The sequence below is a fragment of the Halichoeres trimaculatus genome, unplaced genomic scaffold (genome assembly GCF_033239565.1).
Source record: "Halichoeres trimaculatus isolate MK-OKI-2021-1 unplaced genomic scaffold, fHalTri1.1 fHalTri1_scaffold_20, whole genome shotgun sequence".
Lineage (NCBI taxonomy): Eukaryota > Metazoa > Chordata > Actinopteri > Labriformes > Labridae > Halichoeres > Halichoeres trimaculatus.
This window is the reverse complement of record NW_027437198.1, coordinates 18,661,540-18,677,547: the sequence shown is the minus strand read 5'-3', so window position 1 is coordinate 18,677,547 and position 16,008 is coordinate 18,661,540. Positions and strand designations below refer to the sequence as shown.

The 16,008-nt window shown below is 40.3% G+C and overlaps 2 protein-coding genes across 3 annotated transcripts; one reads left to right on the top strand and one right to left on the bottom strand.

The window, feature by feature from the left end:
• Window positions 1-47: 47 nt before the first annotated feature.
• Window positions 48-7,474, bottom strand: tecra (trans-2,3-enoyl-CoA reductase a). Of its 2 annotated transcripts, none has more exons than XM_074696550.1 (13): window positions 7,419-7,474; window positions 5,685-6,747; window positions 5,194-5,553; window positions 4,489-4,540; window positions 4,338-4,382; window positions 4,121-4,224; window positions 2,727-2,842; window positions 2,403-2,508; window positions 2,234-2,306; window positions 2,101-2,144; window positions 1,949-2,006; window positions 1,764-1,852; window positions 48-1,109 (listed from the first exon to the last, which is right to left on the bottom strand). In XM_074696550.1, the coding sequence occupies exons 3-13, from the start codon at window positions 5,359-5,361 to the stop codon at window positions 936-938; spliced, it is 1,029 nt and encodes a 342-aa protein (XP_074552651.1). In that variant the 5' UTR covers window positions 5,362-5,553; window positions 5,685-6,747; window positions 7,419-7,474; the 3' UTR covers window positions 48-935. The 2 variants fall into 2 exon arrangements, with proteins under 2 accessions (XP_074552651.1, XP_074552650.1); XM_074696549.1 differs by having other exon boundaries at window positions 5,194-5,536.
• A 29-nt stretch (window positions 7,475-7,503) lies between these two features.
• dnajb1a (DnaJ heat shock protein family (Hsp40) member B1a) lies at window positions 7,504-11,289 on the top strand. Its single transcript, XM_074696548.1, has 3 exons — window positions 7,504-8,065; window positions 8,621-9,216; window positions 9,325-11,289. Exons 1-3 carry the CDS (start codon window positions 7,855-7,857, stop codon window positions 9,553-9,555), a joined length of 1,038 nt encoding a protein of 345 aa, XP_074552649.1. The 5' UTR covers window positions 7,504-7,854; the 3' UTR covers window positions 9,556-11,289.
• Window positions 11,290-16,008: the final 4,719 nt, after the last annotated feature.

Sequence of the window (16,008 nt, the reverse complement as noted above, 5' to 3'; positions counted from 1 at the left end):
GTCACAATCAAATACATTAAGAATGTTTCTGTTTTTCAATGATCCTGTACACCCTCGTTTTCCTAAATAAATGATTACAGCAAGATTTTCCATTTTTCATACAAAGTATTTAAAAACACAATGAAAAAGTTCCTCATTTAAGCCGTAGTCTTTGAACAGTTTAGAGAATAACTTCTTATCCGATTTTAGAAGCACCATCAGTTTTTGCCTGCGTCTGTTTTTCAGATTTGTACAAAAACAATAGAGTGGGAACTGACTGCACAATGGCAATGCTCCCAAAACTTCATCCCAGATACACAATACAACGATAATGATCTGAGCTCTGAAACATGCAATTTTTGGACAACAAATCGAATTATATAGATGTGTTGTGATAATATTACTTATACCACAGATACATTTGATCCATGCATGGACAAAAAGGAAAGATGACCCGACATCAGCAAGGCCACTCGAATCAGTCAGATTACCAGTGTTGGAGTCGTCAGCTCCAGGCTGCACACTATTTTGTCAATAAAGACAAGTCTCTTGGTTTCTGAGCTGTGGGAACCATGTGAGTAGTGCGCCAAAAGCTTTGAGAATACTGGGCCATTTTAATGCTAAAGAGTCAAACTAGTTACCAAAGTACCAAAATAACTTTTCATCATCTTACTTTTTAAAGTCACACACAACATAAAATTAAGACTTTGTCGCATCAAACTCTGAAGGCTTCTGCCTGTAGCAGCCCTGCACTCATCAGACTCTCAGATTAACTTCCACTTGAGAGTGGACTTGAGAGAATGTTACACGGAGTCCGTACGACCAAAATCCATCCGTGCAGTAAACCTCAGCACAAACTTTCTGACCTCTAGTAGATGGAGAGGCCCCTTTGTAATGACCAGGTCAGCAATGAGGATGGATGTCTGTAGAAACCGTTGTTTTTTCTGTGCCAGGCTCTAGAGGATGAATGGGAGGATGGAGGAGCGGAGGGTTGGATAATCCCTGAACTCCTTTAAGTAGCTGCGGTGTTTGCCTTTGGCCCACACAGTCATCTGGATGAAGGCCACCAGAGTGAAGAAAGCCACAGGCACACACTGGGTCATCACTGTGAAGCCGATCCAGGAGCCCAGCTGTGAGCAAGAAGTTTTCACACACACACACATACATACAGCCAGAGATCCACACAAACACACATACACACATACAAATGGGACGTTTAGAAATATGGCACATGTGCAGAACAAAACCAGCAGATGGCAGCAAAAGTGCATCCAAGGCAAGGATGATACCTTATATCATATTTTAACTACTCCCAAAGGCACACTTCAGTATTTCACCAATAAGAAAACAAATCTGACAAAAAACACTTTTTTTTTCTCAAGGTTATTTTCTATAATTAATAATAATGATGTGTTAAGTAATACAGTTTTTGCTTAAATGCATGTAAATAACAACAAAATTTCATGGCAGCAGCTGTGCAACAGTTCATTTGATGCTCTCGTGAAGCTTTTTCCAAAGAGAGAGTCCCAAACCCCTTGAGAGAAGATCGCTTATCTAAATCTTATTTGCTAACTACAGAATCTCACATGTGTTATTTCATAGTTCAGATGTCTTCAGTATTATTCTACAATGCAGAAAATGATAACAACTGAACTGAGAATGAAGCTTAAGATTTTCTTTACATAAGATTACCCTCGAATCTGACGTAGAAACACACTTAAAGTGATCAAGATTTTCTTTGTAAAAAAACAAACAAAATGTCAATGCTGATCTCTTTCTCTTACCTCATATGTGTAGTTTGGACAAGAGACCAGCCAAAAAATCCACGTGAAGGGATTTTTCGTCGGATAGGGAATCTTCTTAGATTTTGCACCTGTGTGTATGATGTGTTAAAACCAACAAAACATTAAACTGCATTTACTTGAAAAACAAATCCTTGAATACATGTGCATTCTGTGTAAGTGCTTACTTGCTAGCTTGAGGTTACGGAGGGCAACATGGATGGAAAAATTCCCCACTTGGCAGAACTGCAGGATTACAAACATCCAAATGATAAAGCACTCACAAATAGATTGCCAGGAAGAAGCTGCAGTACATTCCTTGAACAGATCTGAGACTTACCAAGAAAACATAAAGCCCTGTGTTCACCTGCTGCTGCCCGTAATCTGTTGTAGTGTCAAGAAGAAAAAGTATAAGGAAGGAGGTCGACTAAGACTGATGAGTTAAAATGAGAACAGCAGTCCTTTGCACTCACAGGGTGTAGTGTAGAGAGGGTGGTTGATGTAATATGCCATCCATGCTGCAGAGCACCAGTAATAGCCACAGTTCTGTAACAGAAGGAGGGACCACAATAAGTCACACCGACCAGATAGGATTCTCTAATGAACAACACAGTATGAAATCATATCCTGCAGCTCAATCACCTTGAATATGTTTCTGAGAGGCATGGTCCCGTGGGAGATACGATGAACAAACAGCGTCTCCAAAATCCTTTTGATGTAGTGGAAGGAGTGACACATGCAGGCCAAGCTGCAAACAGAAATAAATGCGCTTACATATTAAGCACTGATTAATAAACCGCCCTGCTGCAGTCTATTACGCTTGGCTCTGTATCAGTGTCACTCGAGGAATATGCTTCATGACTGTTTGTTATGTTTAGTCTGCATCTGTTGAATGCTTGGGGCTGTTTGATACTCTGCAGCATCACTGACATTAATCTTGGAGGCCATGAGCGAGTGGACACTTACTGAACAACCCAGTGCTTGCTGCTGGTGAAGTCATACTTTGGAGAGTAGATGAAGGGAAGGCGGAAGTAGAACATTAGGTAGATGATGAGCGGACCGACACACTCTGAGAGAAACACCTAGAATGGACAAAGTGAACACACAGAGAAAGAATGTTTCTATTGAAAAAAAAATTTCTTAGTCATTAGATATGTGCAGAAATAGCACAAAACAGAGAAGTCATCATCATGGAAACAGTTAAACACAAAATCTCTATATATTGACTTCTCTGTGTGGAACAAAAGTAGAAATAGATCAAAGTATTTCTTCCTGTTAGATCAGCACTTTGTCAGTCCTCACCCTCAGCCAAAAAGAGAGCATGCAACTGAAACCAGACCTGCTCTCTTCATCTACACCTCTCAGCACTTACAACAATCCAGTGTAGTAATAATAGTATTCAACATGTGCCCCTTGAGCACATGAGACAGGTTGTAAATGATATGATCAAATGCAGTAGCACAGCTGACTGTGATATGGATCCCTGAATCAGCACCTCAAGCAGATCCCTGGCTCAGCATGCTTGACCAAAAGCCACTGCTGGCTGCATGGTGGTCTCTGCTGAGGCACCTCATGCCCCTCAACCCTTAGCAACATTAGTCTGAAGCCTGGTATGATGATGGGGGCTGTGCCAGGGTTGGTCAGAACAGGGGATGAACAGACTGGGTGGGCAAGGGTGAGTAAAGAGGCACAGTGAAAGGCAAGTGAGAGGTCAGGGGGGATAAACACCCTTGGGAGAAGTAAGGCTATGAGATTAGATGTCCTAGGACAGAGGACAGACGGTGCAGGAGGTGAGAGAAAAATGAACCACAGCAAATCGCTGCTATCCGCCGCTGTGGATTGATATTTATATTCAAGAGTTACTGAGTGGGTGAGAAAGGGTCTGTTTATATCTAGGGGATGAGAAACTTGGAAGACAGCAGCAAAAGTTTTCCTGATTTTCATTTGAGCTTGTTCAAAACAAAATCCCTGTCATTTAAGGAACTTAATTACTCTCCGAGGGGGGAAATGCACAGAGGACAGTGTTTGAATAAAAAAGGTTGATGTCCACGGCATCAGAATTTATTTTTTCACATTAACTGCGATGTTATAAGTCTTAAGATCCTATGTAAATAACTAGATACTGAAATGTATTGGCTGATAAAAATATTTTAATACATTAACCAACACACTCAAAACTTTTGCAAATTATTTTAACTGCTTCACCAATAAAGCTAAGAGTGAGACTAAGTACGAAAATATGATGCAGTTAATACTTTTATAATAGTTTACAGCAATGTAAGGCATGCATGGTTTATTTATTAGATTAGTACATGCAAACCAATGTGATGCATTAAATATGTGTGTAAATACTGACTTACCGTTCCCCATGTGAGCTGTGGTCCAAGGTCACTGAAGTAAAAATGGGCTGTGGTTCCAACAGGAAGTGACTGCAGTACATCCTCATCTCTGAGACACTTTGCCTCTGAATCAACAACACAGTCCACAGCAATCAGCTGATGCAATATATATAAAAAATAAATCACCCAAAAACCTGAGTTTAATAAATGTAGAATCATTTGCACAATGCCTACGCACTTGGATCCAAACGCAGGGATTGTCTGGCTGGATACCACTTTGGATCTACGGAACAGAGAGGTAGTTCACTCTTGTTGCACTTTGGATAGTATTCCTTGACAGTGAATATAAAGTAACTACAAATACTGGCATCATTTCTTCATTGACTTACATGATTTTTGAAACAACGCTTTAATATCCAAAATAGTGGCAGTTGGCTCCACCTGCAGTCAAAATAAACACATGCTTGAGAAAAAAAAGCATCACTGGTGTGCAGTCTGACTCAGTAATGTCTCTTTTTAACTGTATAGATTTTCACATCTTCAGATCTGCAGATCGTTCATTCATATTTGCCCACACAAGTTGCTAATCATGTATGCATGCCTGCCAGTTGGCCCCGTGCATCATTGGCATGTACCGTTGCTGGAACAGAGAATTCCTGCCAGATGAAGAAGCAATTCTCACCTCCCAACTGCAACCTTCATTCAAGAGACTCCTAACTGGTAATGACTGCTATTGACCAAGCCACATGTGAATTATACAACTCTCCGTAGAAGTACCTGTCTGCTCAAGTGACTCTTGAGCAAAAACAAATATGTTTCTACTGACTTCACTGCAACCTAGTCTCTTGTTGTGCTACTTTTAGAACAGGCAGAAGACATCTGAAGTACAAAACCTTAAAGTGAGTGCACTGGGAGGTGATAAACTTTAGCAGTTGGTAATAAAACCTAAGGCATGCTGAGTTCTTGAGCTCTCTTTTCATGTTAGACACACATATGTGACCCGTTCTCAGCAAAGCTAGTCTCTCTTCTAAAATGATTATGGTCAATTTAAAAGGTGAGTGTAACCAGAGACCTTCCATCATCCTGGCACTCACCTTGTCCAATAGCAGCAGTTTCTCCTTAGTCTTTAAATCCACAATCTCCACCTCAAAGTAAACAATCCTTTTGGCCTTTTTGGGAGGTTTTGGCTTTGGCCTCGGTGCAGACTTCTTCTCAGCCTCTGCTCCATTTACATTCTTTGCCTCTAGGGCGAGTACATCCATGGCGTTTGATCCCAAACCTCAGTAGCCCAGTGAAATAATCTGTAATATGTCCAGTGACGTTGGCTGTCCTCTGCTGGTATGGAAAGCAACCCCCCGCTCACCCACTGCACAACTGTCAGTCCAACTCAAGCGTGTCGTCTTCGGTGTCTTTGGGACTCTCTGAATAGCCTTCCACCTCCAGGAGAAGAGCAACTGAAATAAGTTAGACCATAAACCCCTTTTACCCCCCTGATGGAGTGTATGTGTTGAGTGAGAAAGAAGAACAAAAGTGAGAAGTAGAAGTAAAGCTAGTCTGAGAAATATAAAATGAATCTGCTTCTTACCTGAATAGAAGCCTCTTCATGATCCTCAGCCCCCCTTCATGCAACAAAACGCACTGAAGACGAAACCGGAGAGCCCTAAGACATAATCCACAGCGCGCCATTTGCAAGGCTAAATATAAGTCTCCTGATTTGCTCAGCACCAGCTTGGTAACCTTGGGAAGCCACATGCAGCCATTCCCAGTGACAAATACCTATGTGCTCTCTATAGACCTAAAAGAAAGACACTTCCCCTAACTGCTCGGTCACTAACCTCACCCCCAGGATCTACCATATGACTGATATTCTTTGCTCTACCTGACCTCCTGAACATGACAGACATATTTATATCAGGGCTTGAGTTCAAGGCATTTGTTCTCCAGGAACAACATGATTTCTAAGTACTTCTGGGAGGTTTATAGAGAGAGGAGGCTGAAAAGAAATACAATGCTGATAGGGAGTGGATCAAAGATGCCTTTCATCACACAAGGCCAACTAATCATCGCACATAGCCAACTGCATATCCATATTCTGTGATCTATTTATATCTAGTAGGAGCTGTCCAAGCCAGCAGCATGTAGCAGTATCACTGTTTTCATTACAAGATCACTTTTAGGTTGTGTCTTCAGAATAAAAATGGACCATAGTCAGTTTAAAACATTGTTTATCAGAGATAATGTAGAAAAATAGTCCCAAATATACACTGGACTGAACTGAAAGGTGGTAATGTGTAGATGTGACCTCAGAGGAATGCTGTAACATGGTACTTCAGGGGACCACTGATCCCCAGAGTGTCCCGGTTGGAGGAACAGTCATATTTTTCACTCTTTTGCATTAATTGGGACATCCATAAGTAATTTCACTGTTACAAATCATCTTGGAAACACATCTGAAACGACACATTAAAAAATAAAATATTCACACTTCATTTACACTTTTAAGCAAGTGGTTTTTTGACAATCATCCAAACTTTGTCCCTGGATACCTGCCTTTCCTCCCTGCTTTTAGAGGCGGGTCCAGAGGGATGGCTACGAGGGCTTGTTAAAATCTGATTGGCCACTTCAGGTACAACCCCAAAATCTTGAGGCTGAAAAAAAAGGGGGGAATAATACTAACTGTTAAAATGTAGTTAAAAGATATGTAATAGACCTAAGATAGGCCACTCAGTCAAAATTATGTCTGGATCCACTTTTGTAATTTATTGCGTTTTTGTAGGCTAATAATTTTACACTAAACTAAACAATGCACCCACCTTAAAGCCAACACAATTTTCACGTCTGCCCTACTGTTAGTAAAATGTACATTTAATATCTGGTGCGCAGTGCCTAATATTATTTACCTGGAGAGGTTCTTTACTTACTTTAAGATGTTTTTCTTTAATGTTTTGTATGTCGAAGCACTTTAACCTTGTGATAAGACAGCTGGAAAGGCTGCAACCACTATCAGCAGAGCTGGCCTGGTTACATGCAGGAAAATTTGTTCATTAGAATATTAAAGATTGAACAGTTTTTAATTAGCCTAAAGGTGAAGTTCTCTGTATGAACTGCACACCAAAAGGCGACTTGACTGCGCGTGCGCACCAATAAAACGATACTTTAAACATACTACTCATCCAGGATGGATGCTCTGAGTACCGTCACACTAGAACATAATAAAATACGTCGGAAGTCTGTTATTTATTTATTTATTGACTTTGATCTGAAGCCGGTTTCTGCTCCTCTCTGACTGTGCTTCAGGTCTGCCGTGCCGCATACAAACCCGGAAGTTACTGGGAGTGAGTCCTCTTGCCTCGTCTGCGATAACGATGACCCACATCAGCAGCACGAGCGTCTTCCAGAAGTTTCCTCACTGGGTTTTCAGCGCGACGCTAACATACGGACGCCCACGGATGGACATGGTGCTCAAAGTTAGGTTTTTCGAGCAGTGTGGTATTCCTCGTCGTCTTCTTGGAGCTTGAAGAGTAAAACGTTGTCCACTGTCTGTGACAAGTGAGGAAAGCTTAGCTTGTCAGTTAGCGAGGCAGCTTTTTTTTTGTACCGCAGCGGTGACAGCAGCGGCTGCGGCGGTGGAGGAGCCTGTGGACCTGGCCCATACGGCGGACACGCTGGATGTGTTGCTGGCATTGAACAAAAACTGAAGCATCTGCATTGAAGATGTTTATGTGACGTTGGAGGGGGACTGATCTTTTATTGTAATGGGTAAAGATTACTACAAAGTGCTCGGGATAGCCAAGGGTGCCTCCGAAGACGAGATAAAAAAGGCGTACAGAAAACAGGCCCTACGTTATCATCCGGACAAAAACAAGTCTCCTGGAGCTGAGGATAAATTTAAGGAGATTGCTGAAGCCTACGATGTTCTCAGCGATGCCAAGAAGAAGGACATCTATGATCGCTTTGGAGAAGAAGGTTACCAAACTCCTCTTCCTTACAACTTCTATAATTTTTAAGTTTGTGCTCCCATCTTTTATAATGATTTAGGATGTTTCTTAAATGTAAGAAAGCATGCTGTCTGCACACCCTGATTCTGTTAGCTGATGCATTGATTCAACCCCTGATCGCTGCTACCGGCATCTTTTCATTAGTGGGACAATGAAGGGGCGTGTGTGGACGATGTATAGAGAAGTTGCTGGAAGCAGCGAGTTCTTGCCTGTCCTGTCAGTCTGTTCGTGGGATGAAATTCAGGTTCAGCCAGTTCAAAGATGCATAGATTTTTGCTCCTGAAAGGTCACAGTGAAATGTCACAGTCTGCATCCTTATGGTGCTGATAAAGGGAGGGGTCTTGGCTGTTAAGGTGGTAAAAGGTCAAATTTGTGAGTTTTATGGAAGTTTGAGTCAAACTGAAATAATTCATCTTGCTCTACTGACCAAGTTTTGATGAAGACTTCCTTTTTGATACAGATGGTAATGTGTGATAACCTCCAACCAAATGTTCAAGCTATGTCCTGTTTGTCATCCTTTTAGGCCTAAAGGGTTCCTCTGGTGGTGGAGGAGGTGGTGGAGGTGGAGGACACTGTGGTCAAAGCTACAACTACACCTTCCATGGAGACCCTCACGCAATGTTCGCTGAGTTCTTCGGTGGCCGCAGCCCCTTCGATCATTTCTTCTCACACAATGAAGACGATGAGATGGACATCAATGACCCCTTTGCACCGTTTGGCATGGGGAGAATGGGAGGCATGGGTGGCTTTCATAGATCCTTTAAATCCCACCCAGGGGGTCCTCACAGGGCGCAAGAGAAAAGAAAGGACCCGCCCGTGGTGCATGAGCTGAAGGTGAGCCTCGAGGAGGTCTTCTCAGGCTGCACCAAGAAGATGAAGATTTCCCGCAAGAGACTGAACCCAGACGGCTGCACCATGCGCAGTGAAGACAAGATTTTAACAGTTGACATCAAGCGCGGCTGGAAGGAGGGGACAAAAATCACTTTTCCCAAGGAGGGGGATGAAACTCCAAGTAACATTCCTGCAGATGTGGTGTTTGTGGTGAAAGATAAACCTCATCCGGTGTTCAGAAGAGAAGGCTCAGATATTATTTATCCTGCAAAAATATCACTCAGAGATGTAAGGATATGCTGAATTTAAAACACGTAACATAGTTTATCAAAATGTATGTGCATATTGGTGGTATCTGATTAACTTGTGTTCCATTTTCTCTGTGCCTCCCCTCAGGCTTTGTGTGGATGCACAGTCAATGCCCCGACCCTGGACGGCCGGACCATCACTGTGACCTCTAGAGACGTTGTCAAACCTGGAACCAAAAAGCGAATATCTGGAGAAGGGCTTCCTCTGTCAAAGTGCCCTGAGAGGAGAGGCGACATGATCTTAGACTTCACCGTCAAATTCCCTGACAAACTGGGCCAAAGCACACGAGAAGCACTCAAGCAGATTCTTCCACCCTGATGTTGAGGTTCAGAAAGCTTGCCTTGAAAAAGTGTCATGAGTTCAGTGACGCACTCCTGTGTGTTCAGGCTCAGGAACACCAAATCCACATTACCCCTCCGGTATCTTGTCACTTTAATGACTCTGGACAGAAGAATTGACTGTTTGATTTGTGCATTTATTTCAGGTTGGGTAACAGTGTTGGGGTAACATCCTGCAACAACGACAGGAAGAAATATACAAGATGTAAATAGATAATCGCATAGGGAAACTAATGGTAGGTCAAAGCTTGATGCAAAGGAGGTAAAACTTAGGAACCAGAAAGTTTTTTTAAAGTCTGTCAATTTGCAAAACTTTGTACCACAACTGAATAACTTTTTTTTTTCTTCTGAATGCTGCAAGGTAGACTGCAGTCAGCTTAGTAACATTACCTCAGGTGCAGAAGCGCATGCTTGAACATTACATTGCTCAGTAGGATCCAGCTGGTGAGGATCAGAATGATGGTGATGTGACCTCTATTACACATATCTGCAGGGAATGCATCAGTCCGGCAAATCACCAGATAAAGTTTTAGAAGCATTCCTTTTTTTTTCTTTTTATCTATTTGTAGTAAAGCAGTACTGATCGATCACGTTCAAAACTGGCTTTGGATTTAGTGACAAAGTCAGCAAAAGTCTAAAACATCATCCCAAAATCTGACTGACAACCTGTTTTTTTAAATCTCTAACAACATATTGAAGCGCTAAACTCCACAATGCTAAAGTAGGCCTCAGTCACAGTAGTGAAGAGGTGCATCCTGAAAGATCTAGGTAACAGCTTGGCTTAGTTAATCTAAGCTTTGGGGGGAAAATGAAGAACTACATAATGTGCAAGTGGCTCATCCGTCAACATTTTTACTTCTCTAATATCCTGGGAGAGTATTACGAGTGATTAATGTTTGTGAAGTTCGTGCCAAATGGTTGTCACTATATAATTAGGTATGTGTCCACTGTTAAAATGAAAGCATGATATTTCATCTGTCATGTGTGACTGGAAATCTAAAAAGGTCTTCTCTCTTGGGACGTGTGTAATATTTAAGTCGAGTCTTTCATCTGATTTGCTTTTCAATCTACAGCCTGTGAGTTTTTTTCTTTATTATAATCTACATGGTTTGAATCAGTCTGGCAAAAATATGGCAATGTCTGAGATGTGAAATGAGTTTCAACAACCAGTTTGAAAGTCTGCAGAGTATATTTTAGTTTGATCCCTCACACCTCACAGTATTTGTTTCAAGCACATGAAAATGTGATTTCATAGTTCAGTGGAAGTTCTGAAAAGACACCACCGAAGTGTGACATATTCAGCCCTGTGCAACTTTCACTGTGATGATTGAAGTTTGTAAAGCAGCTCAGTCATTTTCTTATTTCAAGTTTGTGTGAGTGTTGATGTAACTGTCCAAACTTCATGGCAGTTTGATCTTCATCCTGCTCCTGCTGGAGTTTTGAGTTAAACCTTACACAAACATGTTACAAACATGAATGTAGAGATGTGTAATCTCACTGATGTGTAAACTTCCTTTTTTTGCTAGCTGTTTTCCTTTTTCAGGAAAAAGGCAGGGTTCAATTTCAGCTCCTTTATGTTAAGAAATCTTTCAGGTTGGGATTTAAGGATTAAAAAATAATTTTTAACAATAAATCTTTTAATAATTGAAAATGTGAGGCATTTTTAAACAAATCTTTCCTGTGGTGTGTTAATTTTCATCAACATAAAAAAAGCTGGCCATCTAATTCATTGACGTGTGCTTGTGATAGTTATTGGGAACATTTTTGCCATTAAAGCATTTTTTTTCCCAAAACAGATCTCCCAGGTGGGTGTTTTTTCAACTTGCATTTTTATAAAACAAAATGGAACTAGATACCTGAAACACTGACCTGTAGATCATTGTGGCATCAAAAAGTTGATGCAATGTAGAGATGAAAAAGCACAGTAGTATATGATTATCATTCCATAGTAATTAATAAAAATACTAATACATGCCTTTGAAAAAGCAAACATTTTTTGAGAGCTATCCAAAAAGACCTACATGTCATAAAAACATTATTTCAACAAATAATGAAGCTAAGATCAACAATAATGAAAATCCCTGTCCATTACCAGAGATTATTTGACCCCTGAGTCTTTGGTGAAGACATTTATTAGACATCTGAAAAAAAGGTCTCAAAGCACAAGATAGATTGTGTTAATGTTGGAAAGAAAAGATTATTTTATTACACAAAATATCTGAATAGTTATACATCTTTTATTTTGTCTCAGTCTGTTGTTTATGTCCATATCTTTAGAGGTCTGCCCCTCTGTATGGAGGACAAAAACTGCCAAAATTAAAAATAAAAAATAAAACATATACATCAGTAAATAAATAAATAAAAAAAATACAATAATAAATGTGGCAATATAATTAAATATCAATAATTAAATAAAGTGCTCTTATATTTATTTTATGTTGTGGACACTGTCAGCATGAAATACAGAATGAAATACAGAATGAAATGTTTTTCAAACAGTTTTTTTTGTTTTTACTTTTTAGTATCTTTGGTGGGAAGTGAAAGCTAGCAAACAAAATTGACAGAATATTAGGAAAAAGAAGTACATTTTTGCTTAAAAAAAAAAAAGTTTTGTGCTGAACAGACTCAGCTTTATGTTGTTGTTTTTTTCTGATTTCTCTGCAGAAATGGAGATCAAGGCCACAGAGGGAACCTCCAGTTAAATTGAGTAGAAGAACAAGAGATAATCAGCTGCACAGGATGCATGAACCCCATAGTTTCTCCACATGACAGACTCAAGACTCTAACATTACATGCAAACAGGACCAGATGTAGTTGTGAGTAAAATGAAACCTGTCAGATATATCTGTTTTCATGGAGTAACACATATCAGTTGTGTCATAGTAAGCATTACTCTCTGCAGTGAAGTAACATAGGGTGTGTTAGATTGTGTTTCTTTCACATAATATGCATCATATTAGTGCCCATTACTCCAATACATACAGAAAGTTAATACACGTCTTAAAGTGCACACTTTCTCAATGATCAGTCGACTTATTTTTAAGAACAAAGGTTCAGATTGTCTAATACAATTACAGAGTATCCCTTCATCTTGCAGCACCTTCCTCCCCAGCGTACAGCGGTCAAAAAACTATCAAACCTTTCCGGGTGAACACCGGCCACACTAACAAGGTTCCACCCTTATAAACTTTTCCACCCGTAATTAAACAAACAAAAATAAAAACAACCCCATTCATAACCTGCTCCTACACCACATTTATAAATTGTGTGTACATGTGTGAGTTTTTCTTTTTGGAGCCAGCAGTAACAATATTGTCCTGATTGGATAGCGCAGCTTCTATCCTGATTGGTAGTTGACTGCTCCAAGTTGCCAGTAAGGAGTAGATCTTCAGATCTTACAGTTGTCAGTGCTCTTTATCAGGGCAACTCTCCATCATAAACCCTATCCTTAATGACCTTTAACATATTCTAACAGTGTATGATGAGAGCCTTTCACATAAAAGAAAAAATAAAGTTAGAAACTAAATATATTATATGCAGTGTTTGAATGAGCACAAAGTTGACAAACTTAACTTAAGAAATCTGTCACAAAGATTAAACAAATATGTTCAGATTTATTAGACCAACATAAACATAGTCTGTACAATTAACTATAAAAAAAAACAAAAACTGAGGGTTTCATTTGGTCTGACAGATGGTTTTCACATGATACATGTTCCATCATTCAGGTATTTCATGGACTTCATATGCTGAGTTATTGCCAACACTTCTTGAAATCCAGTGCTGAGTCCAGACGTGTTGAAGTAGGCCTCCTCCTCCACCTGCGCCGAAAGATTATTCACCTCCGCATCTTTTAAATTGGCTTTCACCTACAAATCAGAAAAACCTTCACATTATGTTTGAGCATTTGAAACTTCCCTTTAGTTTAGCTATGGCGTATTTATACAAGTGTTAATTTAAATCAATTGTCCCTTTTAATAAAAGAAAACTAAATATATAAAACATCAAACACACCTCTTCTGTTGGCATCAATGCCTCTACGCCGGGGGCCGTGAGAGTGCCCATGACTACTGTGTCCATGTAAGAGCCCGTGACCTCTGTGGCTGTGCTTGCTGTGGGAGTGGCCGTGTGGAGAGTGATCAGCTTTTACCACCACGGTCATGAGCGTGGCTGAAGGCACGGATACCACACCAGGTTGACCAGTCAGCCTCCAACAGACATTGGCTGCAGGAGATAAAAAAACACAACAAACACATGAAGAGTACAGACTGAATCCATGCAAAACAGAAACGTTTGAGATGTCATGTGTTGCCTGAAACGTCTGATTCAAAAGTTGGTCATGGTCTGCTAAGAGCAAAATGAACTGTTTTTTAAAGCTAGATATAATTTTAAAAAGTCTCTAGGTCTAAAGGTTACATCCTTTTGGCAAAAGCAGTTTACTTACAGGCAGCATGTCTATGTCTATATTTGGAGAATCCAACAGACGTGTGATGGACTCAACAAAATCAACAACAGCAAAGACCATCAGGAACAGGCCATTGATGAATCCAGAAGGTATTTCAACACGACCGTATCTGCAGAAACAAATGACAGACTTTAAACACCCAGTTTTGAACTACTCCTCAATCTGCAAGCAAAGCTCCTTTATGAAAATTACCAATAGGAGAAGATCCTGGGGGCTTTTAAGCGGGTCATGAGGGCGGCAAACAGTTGATGACTGAAGCTGAGCGGTCAAACAGCTTGTTAAAGCCTTCAGACATTAAACCCAGGCTGTTGGTCCAAGCAGCATCCAACAGCTCCGCAACTGTAAAGGCATACAAAAGCAAAAACAGACCCCAGGTTATACAACAAAAAGTCAATTTGAGCTGTGCATACTAATTCTAAGGAAAAATATTTCAGTCTACGGCCAGACTTCAGTACAAAACTGCTCCCTCATTTCCACAACAAGATTTGAAATTTAGCATCCAAAAGTAAAACTAGTTAGTAAAACTGCCTTATAAAAGTTTATAATGTGCAACTTTTCAATACAAAGTCTTAAAGTAATACTTTTGCCATGAACTGCATGACATTTTACCATATCCTGTAGTGTATCTGTTGAGATTGAACTAGGGATTTTGTTCCTTTTGTTTTTTATTTGCACAACAAAATCTGTAAGTTTTGCAGTGAACAGTTTTAAGTTTCTTAAAGAGCTGCCCTAGTCTATATGTTCTCAAACTTTCACCTGGAGGGGCAGCTCTGAGTGTTTTAAAGCTGTACATACCAGGTTGAGGCACAGGAAGTAGAAGATCTGTCCGGAGTTGTGTTCCTCCAAGTATTGCTTCAGGGAATCTTTGATGAATCGAGGGAGTGACTGGAGGGTAACCTGCCACGGTGCCCTTCTGACCTTTTCTTGACAGCACAACAGAATGCTTGATGCTGCAGGGAAAAAGTAAGAAGTGATGAAGTCGGTTCTATGCAATGCAAAATGTGGTAAAATGATTTCTGTATGCAATAGTGTATACCTAAATTCTTCCTACTATTTCGTAATAACTTGGATTTATCTTTTGATTTCAAGAAGCAACTGCATAATACTCATCAGTATTTTCTTAAGATTGACAGAGGAATATTTTTTTATATATAACAATTTCCTTACAATTCTTAAGAAAGTTATAACCCAATGCCAGTATATTCAGGAACAGTCTATCACATATCTTCTCAGTTTATCTTTCAGTAAAGGAGAAAATTTGTGCAGCATTTGGAGACACCACCTCAAGTGCTCCTGAGTTTTCATATTGTCACAGGACAGAAAAATTCTTGACCTTTCAGGGAGATCACTCAGATGATGAAATATCCTTTCACAAATAATTTGCTGCTTTTAGGAAACACTTTTTCTGAGGACCAAAAAAGGGAATGTGAAATAAAAACATGACTACATGATCATTCTTTCCCACAGCTCATTGATCAGAGAAATCTTTGTGTTGTTGACCACAACTGTCACTTACACGTGATACAGAAGATAGCGCTGACGATCACTTCTCCAGACGGCACATGCTCTGTGCTGACCTGTCGTTGGAGGTTTGCTCATGGAGTGCAGCTGGTCAGTCAGCGGGTAAGTACAGAAGTTTGCCAGCAGCAGGCTGCTGAGGACAAGGGCGATGGCACCCTCAGCAGGCACATCCTGAGCGATTACCAGGAATCAATTTTACTCTAGAGCAAGGAAAACAGACAGTTATGAGGTCAGTTATGAGACACATGGCACTGACAAAAAGATCTCTGTCTACTTTCTGAATACTTAAAGCTCTTAAAGTTTCAACAGGAGCCAAAAAATGCAAATGCAAACTGAGCAACAGATTAAAAGAAAATTAGAATAAAACCCACAAAGTGCACCTACCTCTGTGGCTACTGTTAGCACTATGACCCAGGGCAAAAGCACCACAGCAGAAAGCAGGTTGTC